Here is a 27,541-nt window from a genome sequence, read left to right as displayed (position 1 = left end):
ACATCCCAGGGTTTGGCTTCAATACAAGGCTTTACTGTTTGTTAGTGCCTGAGATAGAGTTAACAGCTGAAAGAAACATTTAAGCTTGCTACAAACAATATCCATTAATCTTTAGTAACTACATTCACAAATTAAGGGTCCACAAATACCCGCCCACTCTAGGCTTTTTCCAGTGTATTTCTTCAATAAAACTTGCAGTTACTTCTAAGACTATATTCATGGATTAAGGTTCCACAAACATTCCCCACCCTGTGGGTTTATTCCAGTGTGCCTCTTTAATCAAACCTGTAGGTATTCTAATTAGTACTTTCCATCCTTCAAACTTGCATTTTTTCCTAACAGACTACCAGTTAGGGCATTTCTGCAAACTGCAACCTTTCTGCAGCAGTGTTCTGGGTTTAAACATACAGTTTCCCTTAATAAACCACCCTGCAACACATCCTTGTTAGTTTTAAATCCTCTAGCACAGTACTCTTGGTTTAAACATACAATTTCCCTTAATAAACCACGCATCAACAATTTCCTGTTAGTTCAAACACTCTAAACCAGTACTGTTGGTTCAAGCAGAGTTTTTCTGGCAGGTATTTCCTTAACAATACTCTAATGAGCTGCACCCAATCTGTATCTGTGCTGGTGAACCAAATCAAATTTCTTTTAGGGACAATCCATCAACAATAAACCCAGAAGCAATATATATGCTTTCTCCCACTATGTTCTGTTTTCCCTTTAGGAAGCTTGGTTCTACTTTTGAAAATCCTGCTGTTACACTTTCTCTCTGGTTCACAGAGGAACTTTTACAGTTAAAACATTGCCCAAGAAAACCTCCGTGTAAATCCCAGGGTTTACGTGCATGGCCCGGCCTTATGCACGCCGGGCCAATTTTCAAACAGGCCCGGCCACGCTCGTAAACCCTGGCACTCAATTAAGTGCCAGGCCCTGTAAAGCAGTGGGGGAAGGGGCAGGGCTCTAACGGAGCAGAAAGCAACACAATAAAAAAATAAAAGGTAGGAGAAAGGGTTTAGGGGGTGGGGAGGAGAGAGGAAGGGGAAGGGAGGTTAGGTAGGGGGGTAGGGATGCTTTGCTGCAGGAAGATTGCGGAAGTCTCCTCCCCTTGTATTCGCTGCATGCACATATGTGTGCGGATTATAAATTATGGCATGCATGTGTGCGCAGCCCCCAGATTTTATAACATGTATACATCGGCGCGCACAAGTTATAAAATCAGCGTGTCCATGTGTGCACGCCGAGAAGCGCATGCACATGAACGTACACATGCAACTTTAAAAATCTACCCCTAAGACTTTAAATCATTACACAGGCACAATATAACTGGTTACCAAAAGAATCCACAACTCCTTCATTCAAAAGTTTATCAATGCTGCCAGCTAAACTTAGTCTCCCTGTTCCTTTCCTATCAACATAGGCGTTTAACAACAGACTGGTATATAGAACACTTTTGCTTTCCTTAATGCCAACCTTCAGTAATTAACATAAGACAGTCCCTTCTTGAATAATTACAGCCCTTAACTGTTAGTAACAGTTTGTCCAGTTAGTCTCAGTCAGTCTCATTCTCTTCAGAACTCTCCTCTGTCTCTTCCATAGCTGTGCTGGAGAGGAGCTACCAAGAACTCTTTGCTTTCCTTCTACCCTCCCCCCCCCCCCCCCCCAAGCTACTGCAGAAACCTCATACACTGAAGCGGCTATCCAACAGGCCGATACAGTAAAGCGCGGCCGCGGTTACCCTGTTTCTAACCCGCTTTCTACCCACAATTTGGCCACGTAAGTCTAACCCGCGATTCACTATCCGTTTTTACCAATCTTTACAGCTTCTTTAAATCGACGCGTATCCCTTTTCGCCCGCGGCATGTATATGATATGTAAATGATCGGATTAGCTATTCCTTCCCATACAGTAACGTGCGGCCCGATTATCGCCTTTTTAACCAACTGTTTTGCCGCGTCTTTAACCCGCTAATTTACCGCCTTCCCTGACCCTGGCATTAGAGGGATGTGATAGCAATAGGCAGGCTCCGCTCAAATAAGTGGGTGGGTTGGAGCAAGCGAGTAACATGGTGTGGCCTGGTACTCCTACGCTCGGGCCTGGTTCTCCTACGCTCGGGCATCGGGGATTGCTAGTCCTCTCTCCCCCCCTCCCGAAGCAAGGCGCAGGGAGAAAATCGACTCGACATGTTATTAAAGCAAATATAAATTGTAACAAAAGTAAACTTACTGCATGCTTCCAGCAGCCCCAGTCCTCTCTCCCCTCCTACCGAGGCGCCCACCGTGGCTCCCCTGCCTCCCGGGGGCAGCCGGCGGCAAAAGAGGCTTCCAGCAGCCCCGCCGGCGAAGGTGCATGACCTCGGTCATGGCATGTGCTCATGCGCCTTCGCTGCTTGAGCGCCCAAATTGGACGTGCGTTCATGCACCTTCACCGGCGGGGCTGCTGGAAGCCACTTTCGCCGCCAGCTGCCCCCGGGAGGCAGGGAAGCCACGGTGGGCGCCTCGGGAGGAGGGGAGAGAGGACTGGGGCTGCTGGAAGCATGCAGTAAGTTTACTTTTGTTACAATTTCTATTTGCTTTAATAACATGTCGAGTCGATTTTTGCCCTGGGCCTTGCTTCGGGAGGGGGTGAGAGAGGACTGGCAATCCCCGATGCCCGAGCGTAGGAGAACCATCCACTTCCTGGTCCCTGTCATTTCAAATGTCATTTGAAATGACAGGTACCAGCGCACCCAGGATACTGTATAGGCGCTGTATAACGCTCTATACAGTAAAATGGATTGCGCTTCATGGACGCTTCATGGACGCGCTTTGGATGCGGCTTGCATTTACATGCCATTTAAATACTGTATCGAGTGGTATGTGATCCGAACTGTGCGCGCGGCAAACAGGCGGGCGCCCGGCACTGCCGCACTTTTTCTTACGCGCCCTTACTGTATCGGCCTGTAAGAGAGGTGTGACTAGCCAGACCCATTCCACTTGCTGGAAATCAGCCAACGCCAGTCAGCAAGGAATTCTGGGGGCTGTAGTCCTAAACCATAGTTAACTCCATTTTCTCAGCCTTGTTATTTTCTGACAAGGTAAACAAACGAGGCCTTTTTAAAGGCACAGTCTCTTTCCTACCAAGAACTAGTACCAAATCACATACACATATGTGTGTAAGTCCAAACCTGTTCCCAACTCTGGCAACTTACAAACCAATGTGTGGGCACACATGTGCACGAGTTTGTCGGCCTATGCCAGGCACGCATCTATTTTATAACAAATGCACATATTTGAGATCGTTAGAAAATAGCCTGACCGCGTGCACATGTGTGCTCACTTTTAAGTGGACATGTGCCTGTGCATACAAATGTGCATACAAATGCCGCTTCTAATGCTTGAGAGGATTTCAAAAGGCACATACGCCATCACCATTGCCAGTTTTTTCAGTTTGTTCCCAGTTCACCCCGTTAAGGGATAGGACTTCCAAAACCCCTTAGTTTAATAGCCTCCCTTCCCCCTGATTAGTTTCATCATTTAAAACCCCACTTATCTGCCTAAATTTTTTTGTTTTATAACTTATACGTAATCCATAGCAGAAGAAAAGTTATGCAGAAAGGGACCTCAGTGTGTGCCAGTGTGTGTAAGTATTTACGTGCAAATTTAAAACCCCAGAATGCCCATGGTCTGTCCATACCATGCCCATACGCCGCTTTGGAAACTTTTAATTTGTGCACACAGCGGCATGTATGTGCATATGTTGTGGCATTTAAAATCTACTCAACGCATACCAGCCTGACATTTTCACGCATCCCCTAATTTCAGCATGCATCAGGTTTTTAAAATTCACCTTTAACTAAATACATGACATATGTGCTCACGTTTACTTGCATATCTGAAGATCAATTGTGTGAAAGGCAATGTCTGTGTGTAAAAACACAGTTTTTCCCCACAGAAGTCCCTTTGAAAATTATCCTCTGTATATCTATAGGGAAAAAAAGCTTAGTAAAATAGACCCATAGTGACATTTTCAATCTTATTTGTAAGGTTTGAGAAAAATTGAGCAAATTTAATTACGTCTACCATTTTCAGCTCCCGCAGTAGTGGCGTTTTCATTTGACGTGGGGAATGGACCTATTGAGGTTATAGTGCAGTCACCCAATCACTTAAATGACAATCAGTGGCATTATGTGAAGGCTGAAAGAAATGTCAAGGAAGCATCACTTCAGGTGGATCAGCTTCCAGAGAGGACTCATTTGGCTCCCTCGGATGGGCACATTCGTTTGCAGCTCAATAGTCAGCTCTTTGTAGGTAAGTGTTTGGGGCTGGGTGTATTTAATTATTTCTTTAATTTTGTATCTGTGATAAAATGCTCATCACATTTAGCCATCTGTATCTAAAATCTTTCAGAAACAATATTGTACATAGGTGTATTGTTAATTAGTTTTGTTCATTTTTATCATCAATGGCATATTTTCATAATAACAAACCTGCTATTGTAACCACCATGTCCTTATCACTGGGTCTTAATATGGGAGAGGAGTTAGTGAAAACAAACAAAACTTTATGCAACAATACATTTCTTCAGGGTTCTTCAAAAATGTACTTGTTACAAATTTTGTTTTGAGGGAAGGAAAAATAACCGGAACAAAGTATGCTTTTGATACTTAGCAACATTGACACTGATGTTTATTGAAACAGAAAAATAAAATGCTTTTTTAATCTTACACACAAATAAACAAATAAAATTTATCTACACAGGTAGATTAGTAATGATGTGATGTAGATAGAACGGTAAGAAAAATATAAATTGTAGACACCTCTGATTAACTGTTTGAGAAGAAAATAAAGTCAGAGAATAACTCCACTCTGAGTATGCACAAACAATATTTATTGGTCTGTTCAGTTCAATGCAAACAGCTTTGCAAGACATTATCTATGAAGGGCCTGATTTTCAAAATCATTTACACACTTAAAACTGGGTTTTACATGTGTAAATTCATTTTATCTGTGTAATAGGTCTTTTGAAAATTGTTACAATATATGCCATTGAATTGTCCATAGGTTTTACCCTCATTAATTGCATTTATCGCAGGTAAATGGCTTTTGAAAATGTCTACGATAGTATGTTACATTATGTATTTATAAATTTATAGACCTCCTATCTACAATGCTAGTTCGGTTATAATAATACAAATGCATTCAATTATAACAATCAAAACAAACTACAAATTATAAATTATAAATAAGTAAAACTTAAAACAAAGTAAAATGATAACACTTAAAAACAATAAAACATACAACATACATACACATATTCATATACATACCTAAAAGTTCATTAAAACTTATTAAATGTCTAAGCATTTATCAAGCTCAACATTAAAAAAAATTATAAAACATCACTCGATGAAGCTTCTCCTGACTATCCCAATATGCACAAATTTCAAACTATCAGAAATTTTGTCTTAAAGCTCATTAAAGCTTAGATTCATCATTTTGCTATAAACATCACAAAAAGTAGTACCTGTAATGAAAAAAAAAAAAGGGGGGGTGGCCTGCTTAGGCTTATTTTCCTGCTACTGCATAATTATCTTTTTGGAATGTGAGTTAAATTTATCACATGCTGTGTTTCTGACTGGACAGCCTTTTATCATATTTTGGGCTGCTGGGGAGAGAGGGAGTGAGAGAGAGAGAAAGAGAGAGAACTTCTGGATGAGGGGCTACTAGTAACTCAGGGTGAGGTTTGTAGAGCGGGGTGGGTTTTTTTTTTTTTTTGGGGGGGGGCAATTTTATATGCCAAGATATATGTACAAGCAACACAGTTACCATCAGTGAAGATTTAACATGATTTGGAGGGCTGAAAGATAAAAGAAGAGCAGATTTTAACACTTTACTCTCTACCTACCTTGATTGCAGTTAGGTAGAGACAGCATCAAGCTAGGTGGCGAGAACATGGTACAATTCTTCTTTCATTTAACTTTCATCTCTCCAAATCCCATTAAATCTTCACTGATGGTAACTGTGCTGTTCGTACATATGACTGTGCATGTTAAATTTCCTCCTAGAACCCACCTCACCCCCACAAACATCACCCCGAGTTCATAATGCCCCCTCTTACAGTGGTATAAAAAGTTCATTTATAAGTGACAAGCCTCAGAGGTATGCACGTTCTTTCTCTCTCTCTCCCTTTCTCTCTTTCTCCCTCTCTCTCTCTTTCTCGCTTTCACAAATGGGATTTCTGATAAATCCTGTTTTGGCTTTAATGCACAGCTATCATAAGCATAATGCTCAGAAAATAGGTGTAGTTAAATCCCATGAGAGTGTGCATTATGTTATTGCATGCAACATTAACCAATCCTCATTTCCATTTACTCTGCCCAAACTCCTCCCCATTTGATTACTAATTTTAAATTTCCATACGCATTTTGCAATATGGTATATATCTCATGCTTTACGGTGTTATTGCAGGTGTTAGGGCCCTAAGACATGCGATAATGCCCTAACGCATTTTGATAAAGGATCCGGTAAGATTGTTAATACTGTTATGAGGCTTCAAATACGAACATCATTCTCCATATTTCTTTAAAACACTCATTAAAATACTTATTAAAGTTGTCAATACTGTTATCAGGTCCAAGGTAAGAAATGTTATTCTCTAAATGCTCATTGATATGCAGAACTCTTGATCAAACATGATTATAAAAATAACTTATAGAAGGCAAGATCACAGTTTTAAAATGCCTGTTGAAACAAATAAGATTTTAACAATTTGTGAAAAAGCACTAATCTTTCAGTAACTCTGTTAATGTGTTCCACATACTGGACCCTGCCACATAAAAAGTTGTCTCTCTGCTTTCTTCAAGATGCACCTGCTGAAAATATTGTATAGATAATACATTTTGTGAAGATGAATGTAAAGTGCAAGATGGACAATATATTTTTAAAAATGCATTAAAACAAGGAGGAGCCAGGTTATTTAATGCTTTGTATACCAAAGAAATTAATTTATACTTTATATCCGCCAGGTAATTGGAAGCCAATGCAATTGTACAAGTACAGGAGTGATGTGTTCATGAATATTAATGCTGGTTGCTGCATTTTGTATAAATAGTAATGCTTTCATTGTAATTGAGACAGACCTAAGTACAGTAGGTTATAGTAATTTAATCCAGAGATTACTAATGCATGGACTATGGAATGCAGATCATTTTCATTTAAAAAGGGTTTAACATGTCTAATCAATTTCAACTTATAAAAAGCATTATGCACCAGAGTATTAATCTTTGGTTTAAAGAATCAATTATAACACCTAAATCTCTAACTTTAGTCAAAATATTAATCTTGCTTCCCCCCAGAAAATAGATGACAGGTGGAAGATTAGAAGAATAATGAGACAGAAATAATATTTCTGCCTTTTTCAAATTTAGGGGGTTATTTTCCGACTCGCGTTATGGCCTTTTCACATGCGAAAAACACCTTAACACATGCGAAAAGCACCATAATGCATGGTGCGATGCTAATTTTTAAAAGGGGAGGAGTTGGGGGTGGGATTTTTGGAAAAGTGGGCTGGCTTCATGAAGCCATATCACACAGTTTTAACACTGAAAATAACCACACCTTTTTCATTGGCATTAAGCTGTGCGATATGCCCATAATGCAAATTGTGTTTTGGACATTTCTAGGTGGGGGAAGGATTGGAGGATGGTGAGGTTTAGGTAGTAGTTTAAGGGTTGGGGCCATTTTGACATGCAGAGGGAGATGTACGAACAGAACAGTATACTCTTGTGAAGATTTGACGTCCTTCGGAGTGAGGAAACTCACACAAAGATGAGATTTGGGCAATGTTCTCTCAACCTAGCTTGATGTTACCCAGGTAGAGTGTCCTCACTCCGAAGGACGTCAAATCTTCACAAGAGTGTACTGTTCTGTTTGTACATCTCACTCTGCATGTCAAAGTGGCTCCTAACTCTTAAACTACTACCTAAACCTCACCTTGAGTTACAGGGTGGGCCTCCTATAGAGATATAAATTGCTAACTACTAGAAGGGCCTTATAGCTATTATTTCTCTCTCTCTCTCTTTCTCTCTCTCATATTGCAATAAATAGGCTATTATCATAAAACACCCCCTCTTCCTTTTGCATACGATAGTTTGATGAATCTAGTCCTTAAAGAAAGCTTCTACCAAGTAAGCCATTCTTTAATGACACTAAGACAGTAGGAAGTATAATAGTTTATTCTCAGCTGTGAGGAAACTGGATCATAAAACTATATATCATCTGCATAGAGATGATATCCAACTCCAAGTTTGGTCAATAACTGGCAGAATGAAAATATATATAAACAGTATTGCGGTCAAGGAGAAGCCTTGAAGAACTCATGTATCAAGCTTGTGAGAGGCTGAATTAAAACCTTTTATTGTCACCTGCTGATATCGATCCTCAAGGTAAGAAGAAAACCAATTAAAAACAGAAGAGCTAGTGCCTTTACCACGGAGGTGATGTAATAGGATTTTATGGTTTACAGTGTCAAATGTTTCCAAGACATCCGCCGGACCAGAAAATATTCTCTCCCACTGTCAAACTCTTGGCAAAATACATTAATGAAAGAAGCAATGTCTTAGTGCCATGTGCAGGTCTAAATCCAAATTGATTTTGGTCAAGCAAAGTGTGATACTCTAGATAAGAATTTAACTGAATTTCTGACATCTTTGCCAGAAATGGTAAATTTGAGATTGGGCGTTAATTGGATAGTGCTGAGTTATATGAGTAACTCCTTTGGAAATTCTACTGATGGTGAAGATCCTTCAGACTCCAGCGGTTGATGACAGCTGCTTCTGCTTTCAGATTTTCCCTACAAATTCCTTTGACACTGCTGCTGTCTTTGGAACAAAATAAAGAATTAAGCTACCTTCTCAAACTATATCAGCTTGAGAGCTCACTGCAGTACCTCCAGCTTCAGAATTCCAATTGACGTCTCATTAAAACATTCACCAAACAATAGAGGGGTCCATATTCAACATTTAGCCAGATAAATTATTAGTTATCTGGCTAAATGCCAACTTTTGAATATTTCATCCACATATCCAGCTAAATTTTAGCCAGATAATGTAGGGACATTTCAAGGGCATTCCAAGGCATGTTAGGTTAGCCAGATAAGTTATCCATCTAATTCTATTACTGAGAGCTGGTCGAGCCATAGTACAATCCTAAAGTTAGGTAGATAAATTTATTTAGTTAACATTAAGATAGCCCCAGAGAAGGATTATATTTTTGCATGATATTTCAGAGGGGTTAGAAAGAAAAGTTTGTCTTTTTGCAGATGATGCGAAGATCTGCAAAAGAGTGGATATCCCTGGAGAAGTATACAGGATGAGAAATAATCTAAGAAGGCTTCAGGAGAGGTCAAATACTTGGTAATAAAGATTCAATGAAAGAAATACAGTGGCATACATTTGGAGTGAGATATTCAAAGGAGATGAAAGTGATAGACAGCAAGAGACTGTTGAGTATGATTGGGAGAGGAATTCAGGACTATAGTGTCTGAAGATCTGAAGGCAGTGAACTAATGTGACAAGGCTGTGAGTACAGGCAAATAAATAATAGGCAGCATAGAGAGAACCAGTAGGAAAAAACAGCTGTTAAATCCCCTGTTCAGGTCATTGGCAAGGCCTTACCTGGAATACTGTATCCAGGTCTGGAAACCATATGGAAAAATGGTTGGAGATAAATTAGTAGGGGTCCAGAGGAAGACAACCAAAATGATGCAGGTTTTGCACCAAAAGCCATATGAGATGAGACAATGATTGAAATATGTATCCTAGAGGAGATGAAAGATGGAGGGAATATGATACAAATTTTTAAATACCTGAATCAAAACTTTTCCAGTAGAAATATAGTTGTAGAACAAGGGAAAATGAAATGAAAATTAAAGGAGGTAGACTCAGGAGCAATATCAGGAATTTATTTTTTTTTTCACTGAGAAAATGGTGGATCCCTGGAATGCCCTCTTAAAAGAGATGGTGAAGACAAGAAAGATAACAGAATTTAAAAGGATTAGGATAAACACAGAGGTTTCCTATTGGCTAGAACATGGAAATGAAGAACTGGGTTAACTTACAGCAACTTTTGGTGGAGTCGGTTGGACCGTTAGATGACGGAGGGGTTAAAGGTGCTCTTAGGGAAGATAAGACCATTGCTTAAAGACTAAATGAATTCTTTGCTTCCATGCTACTAATGAGGATGTTGGGGAGATAGCAGTTCTGGAGATAGTTTTCAAGGGTGATGAGTCAGACAAACTGAACCAAATCACTGTGAACCTGGAAGATGTAATAGAACGGATTGACAAACTGAAGAGTAGCAAATCACCTAGACAGGATGGTATACTGAAGGAACTAAAAAAATGAAATTTCTGATCTATTAGTTAAAATTTGTAACCTATCATTAAAATCATCCATTGTACCTGAAGACTGGAGAGTGGCCAATGTAACCCCAATATTTAAAAAGGGCTCCAAGGGCATTCCAGGAAACTATAGACCAGTGAGCCTGACTTCAGTGCCAGGAAAAATAGTGGAAACTATTGTAAAGATCAAAATCGTAGAGCATATAGAAAGACATGGTTTAATGGAACACAGTCAACATGGATTTACCCAAGGGAAGTCTGACCTAACAAATCTGCTTCATTTTTTTGAAGGGGTTAATAAACATGTGGATAAAGGTGAACTGGTAGATGTAGTATATTTGGATTTTCAGAAGGCATTTGACAAATTCCCTCATGAGAGGCTTCTAAGAAAACTAAAAATTCATGGGATAGGAGGTGTCCTTTTGTGGTTTACAAACTGGTTAAAAGACAGGAAATAGTGTAGGATTAAATAGTTAATTTTCTCAGTGGAAAAGTGTAAACAGTGGAGTCCTTCAGGGATCTGTACTTGGACTGGTGCTAATATATTTATAAATGATCTGGAAAGGAATATGATGAGTGAGGTTATCAAATTTGGGGATGACACAAAATTATTCAGAGTAGTTAAATTACAAGTGGATTATGATACATTACAGGAGGACCTTGCAAGACTGGAAGATTGGGCATCCAAATGGCAGATGAAATTTAATGTGGACAAGTGCAAGGTATTGCATATAGGGAAAAATAACCTTTGCTGTGTCAAGGCTCCTTGCCAGGGTTGGTCCTTTAGGTCTTACCTGCTGGAGTGGATGGTGGCCATGACTTCTCCACAATCATGAACAATCACTTCAGGTGCAGGCAGGAGGGTGGCAGGGTTCAGATTACTGCTGTCTTGTACTTGGATCTCCGGGGTATAGCAGAGCAGGGCCTGATATTTGATGAGGCGTGAGCTGGTCATCCACTTCGGCCCATGACTCTCAAGTAGCCCACGAATGGTATGAGGAGTGGTGATCAGTAGAGGTTGACCGAACGTTAGTTTGACAGCCTCATGTATCAGTAAGCATGTGGCGGCAATGCTACGGAGGCAACCGGGCTATCCTCTGGCAACATTGTCCATCCCTTTTGACAGATATACAACAGGCAGTTCCCATGACCCGAAGGTTTGGGTCAATACCCCGATGGCCAATCCTTTCTTTTCATCTACAAACAGATGAAATGATTTCGTAACATCGGGCAGGCCCAAGGCAGGAGGTGAGGCAAGGGCCTCCTTCAATTGGTTCAGATTCTTCAGTTCCTGTGGTTTCCAGTCAAAGGGATGGGATTCAGCCTCTGGGCCTCGCAACTTGTCATACAGCGGCTGGGTGATGATAGCGAAGTTGGCAATCCAAATTTGACAGTATCCTGCGGCTCCCAGAAATGCACGGAGTTCCTTTTTGCAAATGGGTGCAGGTTGATCTCGTATAGCGCTGGTGCGGGAGATCCCGAGTCGGCGAGTGCCTTCCCTAAGGTGGAAACCCAGATAATCTACTTCTACTTCGCAGATTTGTGCTTTCTTCTTGCTCGCACGGTACCTTTTTAGGTAAAGCGTCTTCAGTAGTTGCAGGGTCGATACTGCACATTCATGGTACGTTTCCCTGAATTTCAGGAGGTCATCTACATATTGCACAACGGGTCCATGGTCGACCTGGTACATCTTCAGGTCCTTGGCCAGTTGCTCTCCAAACAGAGTAGGTGAGTTTTTGAATCCTTGGGGCAAGCGAGTCCAGGTATACTGCTGTTTCTCTCTGGTCTGGGCATCCTCCCAGGTAAAGGCAAATATTGTCTGGCATTTCTCAGCTACTGGGACGGAGAAGAAGGCATCCTTGAGATCAATAACACTGTACCACTTGGAGTTTGAAGAAACTTGAGCCAGGATTGAATATGGGTTTGGCACAAGTGCCACCAGATCTGCCACTTGGTTATTCACTTTCCTTAAGTCCTGTACGGGCCGGTAATCATTGGTGCCGGGCTTCTTGACTGGCAACAAAGGGGTGTTAAGGGGAGTTTCCTTTTCATATCGGTTGTCTGCAGCCCCGGCAATGACTGGGAGGTGAAGCCTCCACTCTTCTTGAAGAGGACAGATTAATGATACAGGCGTGTCTGCGAAGGAGGCTTTGACTTTTCCCGACGGTTCGAATTGCAGAGTTGCCTGTAATTTACACAGAAGGTCTCGACCGATTAATGGCACCGGGCATCCCGGAACATACAGGAATTGGTGGGACACCAGTTGTCCCCCGATGCGGATTTGACGGTTTTGGAGTATAGGTGCTGCTAATGGTTTTCCCGAGGCTCCCACGATGGAGATACTTTTTGTCATTGGGGCTGTGATGGCCGTAGTCATTACAGATCGTTGTGCCCCTGAATCCAATAGTCCTTTAAATTTCTTACTTCCCACACAGATTTCTACCAGAGGGTCGGAGGGAAGGGTACCCTCTCGGTCCAGTCATGAATCCCGGCCTCCATCATCTCCGGACATCTCATCTAGAGCCATTTGCCATTCGCGGTCGTGCGATCTGTTTTGCCTTGGTCTGTAATCCCTCTCTTGCCGTTGCTGTTTCCCTGGGCACTCAGACTTCCAGTGTCCTTCTTGTCTACAGTAAGCACACTGATTCTGTCCCAAGGGAGGCTGGGAGCCTCTGGGGGGTCTACCCCTTCCTCTGATTCTCGGATGTTCCTGACAAAGATCTCTCTGTTTAAACTGGGTCTCTTCCAGTGCCGCGGCAAGGAGGCTGACACTTTCCCTCATGCGACAACCAGCTTCCCTCTTGTCTTCTTTCTTTTCTTCGACCTCCCGGTTTCCATAGACCCTATCAGCCATTGCCTTAAACTGGCTGATAGTCATCCCTTCAAATCCCTCTGTTTTCTGGAGTTTGCGGCGTACATCCGGGTATGACTGACCTACGAAGCTCATTACTATGATGGAGTGGTTCTTGGGATCCTCCGGATCAAAAGGACTATACTTGCGGTATGCATCCATCAGCCGTTCCAGGAAATCTCCAGGGGTCTCTTCCCTTTTTTGCACGATATCCTGAATCTTGCTCATATTCATGACTTTACGTTTCCCTTTTCTTAGGGCCTCCAAGAAGGCTTTTGGTAGGCAGCGATGCGTTCTCGTCCTGTCGATGTTTGATAATCCCACGAGGGGTCAATTACGGGGGCAAATTCCTTCACCGCTTCAGCTGGATTCCCATCAGACCCTGCTCCTTCCCTTGCTGCCTCCTCCATATTTTGCTGGACCTGTCGTCGTTCTTCCGTGGTCAGGAGGAAAGAAGCCAGGTGGCGGATGTCAGCCCAATTGGGGTTATAGGCCATGAAGATGCCGGATAGAAAATTGATCATCTGATCTGGCTTTTCTGCATACGATGGACCATGTTGCTTCCAGTTGAAGAGGTCCGCCGACGAGAAGGGGACATATGTATAAAGTTTTATGGTCTGCGTAGTGGTAAATTCGTTGTCTTCGGTTGGCTATATTGGAACTACAGTAGCGGTTTCCCTGATGGGCAACTGCAGGCTGGCCTTCTTTTTACGATGGGTGCGGTCAGCGACAGGGGGAGTCTTCATATCTCCGGCGACCTCCCGTCCTTGTCCTGATTCAGATTCCGATTCTGTCCCCGACTCCGGCAGGGACTCTGATAAAGAGTCAGCAACTCGTTCTGATGTGCGGACCGGTTGATCAGTTAATTGTGGATATAAGGGAACGTACGGGGGTGGAGGTGGTTCTTCGGGTTCATCAACTAGTACTGGCTTTAATAGGGAAGGGCAGCACAGGGGCGGTTGGCTGCACAGTCGTCTGATTTTCTTCTGCCACCAAGATGGCCGACTTCCCGTTTCTCTTCCTGTTGGAGGACTTCTGGCCTTTCGATTTTTTTATGTGAGCCACCATTGTTAGGGCTGCTCCCTCCACCGCTGTCTTTGCCCAGGGTGGGGAGTCCAGGATGACTGCGATCCACGCATCTATATAGGGTATGTCTTCTGGACACCTGGGGTTGCCGGGGACAATAACTATATTCTGGACTTTTGCTGCAGTCTTGAAATCGAAAGTTCCTTCCGATGGCCAGTCCATGGTCTGTCCTAGACCGGGCCAACGATAAGCGCATCGCTGTATCATCCTCGACTTCGTGCATTTATGCTTATCAAACACTTCACTAAAGTGCTTCGTCATCAGACTCAATGGAGTCGACCCTCCCCCACCCATCTTTGTATCTCAGGATAGAAGACGGACAGAGAAGGGAAGGGAAGGTGGATAGGTAAGGGGTCCATATCCACCAGACACAATAGGGTCACAAACGCCCCGACTAGGATGCGGTCGCCCGGCGTAGAACTGCGAGACCACTCACACTCTTTCACACAACAAGAAACCCGTTCCACCCAAGCCGCTGTGGTGTTTTGGACCCTGGTCCATACCCGGCCACGCGGCGGGGCTTGATGAGGGCCCCCTTCGATCTGTTAAGGGATCGGACTAAATTCCCAGTACTCGCCTGCAGGCTTCCAGATCCCCGGGCCATCAGAAAAGTCGTCTTCTCAGACCACCGATCCCAGAGGTCTCAAAGGATCTCAGTGGAATGGTCCCCTCAGAAGCCTGATCACTGAACTCAGCGGTGGCCACTCACTAGGCAAGTCTGGGGGATCACTCCACCACTAAATCCCCGGACCGATTGGGGGGCCAATACGGTGTCCCCAGGGCCCCTAGCTCCTGGCTGGCTCACCAAATGTTACCATCCAAGAAAGAGGCCCAAGCAACTGGTCCTAGAGGAAAGACATTTATTGCTATAGCAAGACACAGCTGAGACAAGGGCTCAGAAAATCTGCGTGCCCCTCCTACTCAGGAGCAGGCTCTTATGCATTAACACTGATGAGTCATTGCAGAGGCGTTACTTACAGTCAGACCATAGCATACGTCATAAATCAGAAATGAAAGTAAGTTGCTAAAACAAAACTTAAGGCAGACATTTCAATCAGCAAACATGTTATCAGTGCAGTTTTAATAAAGGCACAAAATGGCCGTGCGTTTCAGTGCATTTCAGTAGTGCGTTTCAGTGCTGGCTCAGTAGTGCGTTTCAGTGCTGGCTCAGTTGAACGGGGGGTTCCGGTTCCGCAATACGAGTGCTGGTGGTCTTCTGATTCTAGATAAGGATCTTGGCCTCCTACACCAAGACTTACCAAAAGTCCCTGGTGGTCCAGCGGGGGTCCTGGAGTGATCTCCTGCACTCTGGCTGTTGGCTGTCGGTATTCCAAATGGCACTGATAGCCTTTGCCCTTACTATTTAACAGGGGCTACCGGTGCCATTGGTCGGCTCCTGTTACATGGTAGGAGCAATGGATGACCGGTGCCATCTTGTGCTCCTAATATGGAACCTAATATCATGGACAGCAATACTACTTATGTTATTAATACTTTCTGTTATTCTAATGGCTAATAACACAATACAAAAGTATATTGTTTTATCTTTGTAATAAAAGAACCAATTAGGGCTTCTCTGAAACTATATCAGCCTGAGAGATTCATGCTGTATCTCCAGCCTCTGAGCTCCAGCTGATTAGTCCTCAGAAGGAGAGCTTCTCTCCAGAGGATTCTACAAACTTTAGTAAATTTTAAATGGACCTCAGCATTTCTTACAATCTAATTGGAGGGAAATCATAATAAGGTTTGCATTATTTTCTTATCTGCTTTATATGTTAAACAGGATGTAACCTCTGGGTGCGTGGATCTTTAGCTGTCAACTAGGGGCACATGGAAAAGAAAAGAGATGGACCCTTTCTGCACATAACTACTCTAAATTCTCTCACTCCTCACTTGCTCCTCAGATAGCATTAACAATCTGAATTCCAAGGTTCCACTTGGGGACAAACAGTCTTTTTACCCTGTTCTTTTTGCAATAAAGTCCTGTTCTGTTCTCTGTACACAGTACTGATAGCTATCACTGTCTCTGTACCCAATAAACTCACTAAGAAGCAGGGTGGTTTCCAGCTTATTTATTGATAGTTGATTAGATGACTGAATGATATTTACTGTTTCAATTCATTTCTCAGGCAAAGTCAATAAATAATAAGTCAGCATGAAAGATTAATAAACTTATGAATCCACTTCTTTTGCAAAGTCTCTCAATTATGGAAGCATTTTCTTTCCACATAATTCCCTCTTCTTATCAAATTCTCCAAGTTTATCAGATTTAAATTAGTTCAATCCAACTTTAATCTCCAATGAACTTCTGTTTTTCCCACTGAAGGTGATTAGAATGCAGTCTCAATATTTTATTAGAACTTAGTCCCAGATTTATTACTCTTCCTAACCTCTTGAATTCTTTAACTCTTTAGGTAGTGTCTGGTAAGGATGTGAATTCATTTAAAATGAATGGCCAATCTGTGCAAATATGTTGTATTTGTGTGATTTGTTTGCCCTCAAAATGAATAAGTAAGTCCCGCAAATGAAACATATGTAATCGGTTTCATTCATTATGTTTCACCTTGAAAAGCTTTGGCTGCATTGGACAGATAGAGCCTGAGGCTGGGCAGGCCATGTGGGAGCTTCCATAGCAACCAGCCCTGATGTCTATGACTAATGAGTGAGGTCAGAGAAGAACCGGGATCTATTGTCAAAGAAACCAGACTGACAAAGTAAGAGAACATATCAGAGGGAAGCTTTTTTTCTAAATCAGCTAATAACTGTTCTGTCAATTCTCATATTCCCAGACTGTTACAGCTTGCATTTAGATTTCTCTGTGTGTTATCCTCAAGATGGCCGCCTTTGTGATGTCACTCTCCATTTTTGGTGTTATTTAGGGGGCCTACCCCTTCAAAATGGCTTGCCACACATGTCATTTTTTCTCTTTTCCTATACATGGACTTTAATCAAGGTGATTCCACCTATGTCATTCACCATATTTGTTTATCACCATATTTGGGATAACACACGTCATGTCCCTGCCGCCTTTTTGTCGGAGTAATACCCTTCAAAAGCGGCATTTCTGACGCGCTCCCGCTGTCAGTTGCTGAGCCAGTCGCCGGTAAGATTACTTTGACATCACATGTAAGTACTTTGTTCCTGCACTACGAATGCTCAATGTACTATTTCTTGGACTAAGATTGCCTTTCGGTTCATTTTTGTCATTTTTGCAGCGTCTAAAATCACATAGTCACCCAGCTGTTTGACTGACCGTTTTCAGCCACACAGTAAGTTTTTGTCTTTTCAGTCAGCTGCCGTCTGTAGTGTATTAGCCGCTAGGCACTCTATAAGACTCTTCATTTATTTCCACACAGAATCTTACTTTTGGTATGTTGCCACCTGGAGCTCCCTGATGAAGGAGTAATCAACTCCGAAACACTGCTGTGTCAGAGGAAGAACTTCGGGACCACACATACAACTATTTATGTTGTGGACTGAGATAAGTGCATGCATTAGTGCTTTAATAATATACAGTGCCTGCCTCTTTGATATAGCCCCGGAAGGAGAATATCTAATATCTATACAGCCTATGATTAGACAAGCCCAGTGCTATTCAGGCTTCATCGCATAAGCCATTAAGCACTCTGTGGCAATTTATGACGGCTGTTAGATATTTGTTATGAAGAGTTCTCATATATAGCTGAATTTATATGCTTTGGTTTTTCCCAACAGAATGACTGGCATCTCCCATGCTTTAATGTTATACCCCTCATCCTACACCTTCGGATTCTTGTGCCTCTTGGCCTTGCTGCCATATACAGATTTTCTACCTTGGGGTTCTTCACTTCTTTCTGCCACTGAACCTTCCTGGCATATTCTAGCTCTTACATTTTAAAGACTTCTTGCCAATCTGGGTGCTGCTGTGCCCTCTCCTATGCTTTTGAAATAGTGATACCACTCTTTCTGATTCTTGGTCTCCTTGTCTGTACCATAGGATTTTTTTTCTGCCACGTTTCTGCTTCATATTCCTCCTTCATGGTGCCTTAGGGTGCTGACACCACTTTTGGTGCCACTTTGCCTCTGTGATGCCATCAACTGTTCATGACACTATTGCTGGGCTGGCATCTTCTTTTTGCACTTTGGGATGTTCTTCCTCCTCTTCCTCCTTCTTTGCTCTACTCATGTTGCATTAGAGAACTCCTGCCAATGCAGTAATCCTGGTAGCCCTTTGCGGAGACTTACGATTTATTCCACTTTTGATGCCACTTTGCCAGACTCCTAAGATTTTTTCCCCTTTCTGATGATTTCTTCTCACAAGTTTCATTAGAATTGATAAAAAAAAATCACTATTCTGGAGCCCATAATAGAGTGTAATACTTCTTCCATAGATTTTAATGGAAAATGAATGAAACTGACATAAATGAACATTTTTTTTCATATTGAAACTAATGAAATAAATATGAGTCTCAAAGAATTGAATGATTGAACCAAAATTAATTTTTTTGTTCTGCACATCCCTAGTGCCTTGTGGGCACTTTACCGTCCCTTGTGTGTTAATTAATATAGAAACAACAAAGCTTTTCTTACCGTTACTTGTATCCTTCCTTTCCTTTCTTTCCTTTCGGGTACCATTTACTAGGATTCTTTCTCCACACTTCTGTTTCTTTCAGAATGAAAGACCCCACTCTCCTAATGGTTTGGTTACTGAGCCTCAGGTACCAAGGACCATCAGCTCCCAGTGGATCAAAAACAGTCTTTGAACCCCAAAGGGGGAAAAATCAAACAAGAAGCAGGAAGGGTGGAATAAAACGTCCTTTCCTCAACAGAGGAGAGAGTGCAAAAAGTCAGTTAATTCAAACTTGAAACTCCTCTGTATCAGGTCACTGTCAGGTCTATCCTCTGAAAGAGAGATTGCACACTGCAGGTCTTCCTTATCCCAAATCCAGACTCAAATATAGGGATGCCCTAATCTACTGTAACAACGGGACTGGTCTCACAGGGAATTTTCCAAAACTTGGCTTAAGAGAGTCAAAAGCAAGACTAAAGGCCAGTAGATGGGCCAGGAGGAGTCTGACCCCTAAATGAGAAATTATTTACTTCTTTCCCATAAATTAGGAGAACATTTAAAAGACAGGAGGCAGACAAGCTCCTGCTCCAACAGAATCCAAACTAAAATCCACAGCCTGTTTCAACAGAATCTGAACTAAAAATCCACAAGGATAAATGGTGATACGGGATGATAAACAGCTTTTGTTCCCACTTGGGGGAGCAAACCACAATCTTTCTTACTAATTCCTAAACAGAAACTCCCCAGTCAATTGGTACACTCCTATTAATTTGGGAAATCAAAGGTTTCCAACAAGAATGTAAATACAAAATAAATGTGAGTATTACTGTATATATATACTCAGTAATATTAAGTAATTTTGTATAAGCTTTAAAGAGTACATATAAAGATTTAATATTAGAATGAAGAAAATATGTAGGTTTCTTAAGGACATTCTTTACCTTATCTTTACCAGAATCATGGGCAATAACAGTACTATAAAATACTGCATCATAATAATGTTTTATTGCATTTGGATCTCATCACACCTCCATACACATCGAGAGGTAATTTTATAACAGCTCACATAAATTAGCTGGCAAAAATGCATGGAGAGCATTTTCAGTGGCCAGCCCAATCTTTTGGAATACCCTAACAGAGAACCTGCAGTTGCTAACTTGCACTTAGTCCTTTCGTAGACAACGGGAGACTTTCCTATTTAGACAGGCTTTTCAAATAGATGAATAATATCTCATTTGGCTACAATGCCTGCCCTCAATTCCACCCATTCAACTTAGCCTGTATTCAGTCCATATTCTATTAGTTTTGTCCTCCATGTTTCTAAGCTGCTGAACTATCATGCGTGTTTAGGTTGTGCACTGCCCTTAAGGGGGTCATTTTCAAAGGCTTATCGCGTGTGATAGCATGTTGGGGGCAGAGTCGGGGAGGAGTCGGGGCAGCGAGGAGGCAGACTCGGCGGTGTGTCTCACTGGCGGCGATAAGGTAAGTGATGTTATCATCGCCAGTAGCACACCCAATAGCGCCACCTTTCAGGTGGCGCTATTGGGTGTGAAAGCCGGCAGCGAAAACACCGCAGTGGTGGGAAGGCTGCCAGCTTTCACAGGCCCGCCCCCCGTTTTCTCTGGATTCACCATTCTGCGATAGAATGGTGAATCCAGGCCTAAATGATGGATAAGGCGGGATACAAATATTTCAAAAAAGCAAATAAATAAATAAATAAATAGATGTACATAAGGTACACCAAATTTCATTTTGAAAATAATCCCATACATAATCGCACCTACTATTATGAGTGCGTGCTTTTTTTTCAGGAAATTTGATTACAGACTTTTGAAAATGCAAAAGCATGTAAGTACAGACCTCTCCCTAACCTTGCTTTCCAGGAATTCTTTTGCCTAGAAGACATATGCATGTAAGTGTATCAGCATAACGGCAGACAATTTTATAACAGGCCATATTCATGGGTAAAGCATCATTTTACCCATAGAATTGCCTTTGAAAATTATTCTCTGAATGGGCTTCCACAAGATCATTTGCCTTTCTCAGTTTTTACTCTATCTCTTGCCGTACATTGATTAATCAGCTTCTGACAATAGTTTCCTTTATAATTTACTACATGCTTCAGGGATGTTCGGACAAATATTTTTGGGTTCAGTTTTTTTCATGTGTGTTTGGTCTGTTTTTTTCACCAAATTGTATTTCGTTTTTGTTTGTTTGTTTTATTAAGTTTTTTTTTGATTACAGCAAATAGTGCACATTATTGGCAAATAGAGTGCAGAAATGTTCAGGTTATATGGAAGAATTTCCAATTCAATTTGGTTTAACAAAAAAAGAAAATATCCTCATTTGATTAGGAATTCCCCATCATTTTAAATGACTGCACATCCCTAATATGCTTAGTGGCTCCCACTGAGTCTCCTACCTTGGATGTTGTAAGAAAAACTCCATAAACATGTCAAAACTGTATTCTTCAAGGAGGCAATTTTCAAACTGTCCACACTAGGACAAAGTCTGAGCATGCCTTTTACTTTCAGGCTTTCTTCCAGTTTTCAAAGTGAGAGTACTCATGTTCTTTGCTTTGAACTTGGTCACTGAAACAAACTATAAAAGTTATTTTGAAAAGGAGTTACATACATGAAAATAGCATATAGCATAGCAATTTTCAAAAGCCCATTTATGCCCTTAGGGGGTCAAAAGCATTTATACATATAAATGTAACTACTATTGTAGCAATTCTCAAATCCCATTTCTGCTCATAAAATGCACTAATGGGACTAAATCCTATAGACAATTTAATGGCATATATTATAGCAATTTTCAACAGTCTAGTTACACAGGCAAAGTGCATTTACTTGTGTAAACCTCAATTTTAAGCATATAACTGCATTTTAAAATCAGGCCCTTTAGGGGTAATTTACTATCATAGCAATTTTCAAAAGCCATTTACTCAAGTAAAACCTATGGACAATTCAATGGCATATATTGTAGCAATTTTCAAAAGCCCACTTCCTTGAGTAAAGTGCATGTTTACAAATAAAAGCTTTTTAAAATCAGGCCCTTGAAGTGCATTTATGCATGTAAACAACATTGACACTTTCAATAGCATATATTGTAGCAATTTTCAAAAGCCTAAATACACATGCAAATCCTTTTGAAAATGTCCCCCAGGTGCAGTCATTTGCACCTGCTTCTTTTGGGGGTGGATTTTTGCTGGAAAAGTTCAGAAAAGAAAAATTGCATACTTTTCTTCTCCCAATCTTAGCTAAAAGTATGCACATTGTGGATGTGGAAAACTGTGCTATTTTTAACACATATTGAAGGAGGGTCATTTTCAGGTAGATAATTTATGCATGCCAATTTTTTGAAAATTGTCCTCAGAGTATTTGGGCATGCAAATGATTTATTAATATCCTGTAAGTAAAATATTTCTGTTAGTAACCGGTAAGTAAAACATTTAGCGCTTGAGTAACTATTGGGGGGGTGGGGGGGTAGGTCACCACTATACAAACAGAGATCAAATATTGGGTTTTCCAAAATCTCTACTGTTGTAAAAATTTAGCAATATTCAAAATCTTAATTAGAAGGTCCCTGTATGGGATACCGAATGGAGTTTCCCTGGCTAGAGCCGGAAATCTACACTGACTCCAGCCTTTCTGATTCAGATAAAAACTTTATTAAGCAAACACAAACTTCTCAATATACTTCCTACCTTAACTGGAGTTACAACATAAGGGCTGTAGAGACTGCGTACGTCTTGGACAGTGCACACTCACACTAGGGGTGTGCATTCGGATTGACCGCATTAGTAAAACGCAACTCATATTTTTTTTTACTTAAAAAATTGATTCGACATAAACGATCGGATTCCCACATATCGAACATAGATATGTTCGATATGTGGGAAATCGCGATTGTTGAGCCAAAATAAAATATAAACCCCCTCACCCTCCTTAATCCCCCCCCCCCCCCGACTTACCCACAACTCCCTGGTGATGGAGCGAGGAGTGAGGACGCCATTTCTGCAATCCTTGGCGAGAAGCATGTGACGTCGGCGGCACGTCGAGTGACGCCGGCGTCACGTGATTCCCGGCTCGTTCGCGCCGGACGGCTCGTTCGGCCCAAAAAGAACTTTTGGCCAGCTTGGGGGGGTCAGGAGGCCCCCCAAGCTGGCCAAAAGTTCTTTTTGGGCCAAACGAGCCGTCCGGCGCGAACGAGCCGGGAATCACGTGACGCCGACGTCACGTGATTCCCGGCAAGTTCGCACCGGACGGCTCGTTCGGCCCAAAAAGAACTTTTGGCCAGCTTGGGGGGGCCTCCTGACCCCCTCAAGCTGGCCAAAAGTTCTTTTTGGGCCGAACGAGCCGTCCGGCGCGAACTTGCCGGGAATCACGTGACGTCGCGTCTGAGTGACGCGGCGCCACGTGATTCCGGCTCGTTCGCGCCGGACGGCTCGTTCGGCCCAAAAAGAACTTTTGGCCAGCTTGGGGGGGTCAGGAGGCCCCCCCAAGCTGGCCAAAAGTTCTTTTTGGGCCGAACGAGCCGTCCGGCGCGAACGAGCCGGGAATCACGTGACGCCGCGTCACTCGACGTGCCACCGACGTCACATGCTTCTCGCCAAGGATTGCAGAAATGACATCCTCACTCCTCGCTCGATCACCAGGGAGTGTGTGTACCTGGGGGGGGGATTAAGGAGGGTGAGGGGGTTTAATTTTTTTTTTGCACATATGTACATATACCCAACTCATTGGATTTTTTTTATGTCCATATTGGCCGCAAGTGGGACCCCCTTTCGGACATAAAAAATATGAACATAAAATTTGCTCTGCCATCCCTAACTCACACCCTTCTCATAGGCTAGCATGCTTTACAGGAGCTGCCTTCCCCCTGGAGTCTTAGAGACCTCCTAAACACAGCTAGGTCTGCACTCTTATCCCATCCCCACTGGGATCCCACACTCTGGATCTTCCCTGCCTCACATGATCCCGCTTCTAGCCTGGTCCTGAACATACAAACATGGGGGAATCAGAGTCTCTCCATCACGTACCCTCCTCTTCAGTTTGGACCCATCCATCTGAGCATCACTACTCAGTCCCTCCTGGATCCCATTCAGGAGAGACCATTCCCTCCCATTCCCATTCAACTGGCCTCCCACCAGCTAAACTTGGGGATGGGGATCCTGGGCTACCCCAGACCACAATATTAGTACCACTCATTGCGGCCCTTGCCCAGCATGTGCCTCCATTCTTTTATCTGAGTCTATCTTTAGCTCTGGGTTCTATTTCCACTCCAACAGGACTCCTGGGACTGACTGTGGGACTTGTGGTGATACTCTCCACTCCTCTTTTAGCTGACTTGTGCCTCCTCTACACTGTCATGATTGGCACTTTCTGGTGATTCCGTCATGGCTTTCACTGATTCCTCATTGCTGCCACACATTAGATCCACTAAGCCCCTCTATATCCCCAATTGCTGAGGTCCCCACAGTGCCACCCTATGTGCTTTTTGTTATCTCCTCCACTAGCAGTGTCAGTTTCTGCTGGGTCATGCCCTACTCCATCCTTATGCACAACTGTAGGCTTTTTAAAAATCTTTTCTCTTTTCTGCTGCACTTTTCTTTTCAAAAAGGAAAAATAGGTAAAACAAAAACCTGCCTCACCTGCTCTTACTAGACTTTGCAACACCATTCCTATCTTTGGACAGAGCTGCCTCTTTAGTCTGCAAACAAGTATAATCCTGCCTAGCTTTCAGGCCCCTTAGCCCACTCACTAGCTAGTAGCTACAGGCAATTTCAGCTTTTTATTTCCTCTCCCTTGGTGCTCTGCAGTCCTAGCAGTGCTGGTTGGCTTCAGTATGCTCTGTGAACCACACACTTTGGCCTTCAGCTGCTATTGGTAGGCACCACAGCAAACAAACTTTTCTTTCTTCCAAACAAACTTTCCTCTTCTCCGTGCTCTGGTGCACACTACAGAAGTGTTTGCTTTCAAACTTCTGACAAGCTACCAAACTATCTTTCTTTCCTCCCTTCTGGAGTCTCTCCCTTCTATGAGCTCTGGACACATCACAGCAGTGCTTGCTTTCAAACATCTGGCAGGCTATACACATCAACAAACATTTCTCTTTCCTTCTGGAGGCTTTAGATTTTTCTCTTTACCATGTTTAGAGAAAAAATCCAATGCATGACACCATATGTGGGAGACCGAGCAGAGTTTCCCTGGCTGGAGACAGAAATACACACTGACTCCAGCCTTTCTGATGCAGATAAAAACTTTATTAAGCAAACACAAACTTCTCAATATTCTTCCTAACTTAACCATAGTTGCTTACAACTTAACAGGGTCATTTATCAAATAGCGTTATGGTGTTTTCGCATGCGTTAAGCACCTTTAAAGCATGTGAAAATCCCTTAACGCTATGCAAAAATGCCTTTAACACATGCGATAGCACCATAACTTATGGTGCGATGCAAATCAGAAAAAGAGGAGGATTGGGCTGGGTTCGCTATTTTGTGAAGCCCTATTGCATGGCTTTAACTACACCAGTAGAGTTAAGCTGTGTGATAGGTTACATTAAGGCTTTATCACATGTTGTAATGTGTTCTCAAATGCTGGTTTTAAGCTCCTGGAGCATCAAAAGAGAAAGAGAAAAAGAAAGAGAGTGAGAGTGAGAGAGAGAACACCTAGCCATAATGCTTGCACATCAGATAGGTATTTATATCTCTATGGGAGGCCCACCTAGTAACTCGAGGTGAGATTTAGGTATTAGTGTAGGGGTTAGGGGCCACTTTGACATTCAAAGTGAGACGTACGAACAGAACAGTGCTCTCTTGTGAAGATTTGATGACCTTCGGAGTGAGGAAATTCACTCAAAGATGAGATTTGTCCAATGTTCTCTCAACCTAGCTTATTGGACTCTCTCTCTCTCTCTCCCCCCTCCAGTAGTATGTAGGAAATACCACAATTCTGGCACTTATCTCAAAGTGCGAAAAAGTAATCGCAATTTGTGGTAACTTAGTGCTTCGCATAGATATTAGCACAAATTGTGATAAACTGCCTATTAGTATAAAACACGCCCCTTTTTCTATTGCATGCGATATTTATTGCATTTTGATAAATCCAGGCCTAAGTGCTGTAGACTGCCTCGCTTCTTGGACAGTATACACTCTCACCCTTTTCATAGGCCAGTGTGCTTTACAGGAGCTGACTTCCCCCTGAAGGCTTAGGGACCTCCTGAACACAGCTAGGTCTGCACTCTTATCCCAGTCGGATCCCACCCTCTGCACTCTTCCCTGTTCTGCAGAGTTCCGCTCAGAGAGCATTCTCTGTCTATGGAATTAAGGTGGACCAGGCTTCTAGCCTGGTCCTGCACATACAAACAGAGGGGAAATGGGTTCTCTCTGTCACAGTCCCAAGAAAAGATATTTAGGAATTGATTTTAAAAAGCATTTATATGCATAAAACAGAATTTTATACACATAGGGGGTCATTTTCAAAGGAGTTACGCAAGTAAATGTGACATACTATCGTAGCAATTTTCAAAAGCTATTTACTCGAGTAAAGTACTTGAGTAAATCCTATGGACAATTCAATGGCATATATTGTAGCAATTTTGAAAAGCCCACTTACTTGAGTAAAGTATATTTACTCGAGCAAAAACCAGTTTTGCTCGAGTAAATGCTTTTTAAAATCTACCCCATAAATAGCTCTTTAGAAATAGCCTGGTGACCAGTGTTTGTGAAAGTACGTGTGAACTGGTTACATGCATATGTTTATGTGAACTGGGTCTAGGCATTCCGGAGGGTGGAGTTGGAACTGGGATATGATGTACCCACATACTTTTGTATTTTCAAAATTATGTATGTATACCACATATCTAATACCCTGTTTGGTGAAAGTGTAATTTTTGTATGTGAAGAATTCCATACATACCGGGTCAATTAAGGGAGGCTTTTCAACACAATCTTAATGGCAAACGTTTGCTTTGAAAATCCACTATAAAGTCTGTGTGTACATTGTACATGCAGTCTTTACAGCTATGTAAAGAATTATAAATTTATTCTCTTACATTGTTCAGTAAGCAGACCATGCCTGTGCTTTCCATTACTGAGCTCTGCTCTGTCTCCAATCTGCATCCTTCAGGCCTCTATCCTGAAAAAGTTTCATCCAAATCAGAGCAAGAGTAATCAAGCGATCTCCCTTTTGACCATGTAACCCTCGTTATTCCTATGTTAGGAAAAATGTATTTTTTTATTGTCTTTTCATTCCCTGCTACCATTTCTTTTATTTTATCCAACTCCATTGGAATGGCATTTGAAACATCTCTCTGGAAAGAATTGAGGAAAATAATGGGATTTCAGGATCTACTCTCCACTTTTTGGGAGAGCTAGTATCACATTTTCCACCACATATCATAGTCCTTGTCAGTTAAATGTGACTTTGATAGCTCTTACTTACCTGGCAAGTATCCCAACACACATAAGTGAACCCAGTATCCATACATCATCTTCACATTTAGTCTCATTCATCTACATTACCTGAATTATACTCACGTTCACACATCAGTAAACTTAATCAATAACATACATAGGACACAGAGCTAATTTTAAAAATTATTACAACAAATTTAAAAAGATTAATTTTCTCCTCTTGTTTCAGAGTGTGTGTGTGTGTGTGGGG

At 42.1% G+C, this 27,541-nt stretch overlaps 1 protein-coding gene across 1 annotated transcript in view; it reads left to right on the top strand.

The window, feature by feature from the left end:
• CNTNAP4 (contactin associated protein like 4) overlaps positions 1-27,541 on the top strand; it is a 1,044,358-nt gene that overhangs the window by 917,026 nt on the left and 99,791 nt on the right. The window contains exon 18 of the mRNA XM_029616960.1: positions 4,074-4,292. Coding sequence (XP_029472820.1) covers positions 4,074-4,292 — 219 coding nt within the window. The remainder of the gene's footprint in view (positions 1-4,073; positions 4,293-27,541) is intronic.

The sequence above is a fragment of the Rhinatrema bivittatum genome, chromosome 1 (genome assembly GCF_901001135.1).
Source record: "Rhinatrema bivittatum chromosome 1, aRhiBiv1.1, whole genome shotgun sequence".
In the NCBI taxonomy this organism is placed as follows: domain Eukaryota; kingdom Metazoa; phylum Chordata; class Amphibia; order Gymnophiona; family Rhinatrematidae; genus Rhinatrema; species Rhinatrema bivittatum.
This window is presented reverse-complemented; position numbering and strand designations above follow the sequence as displayed.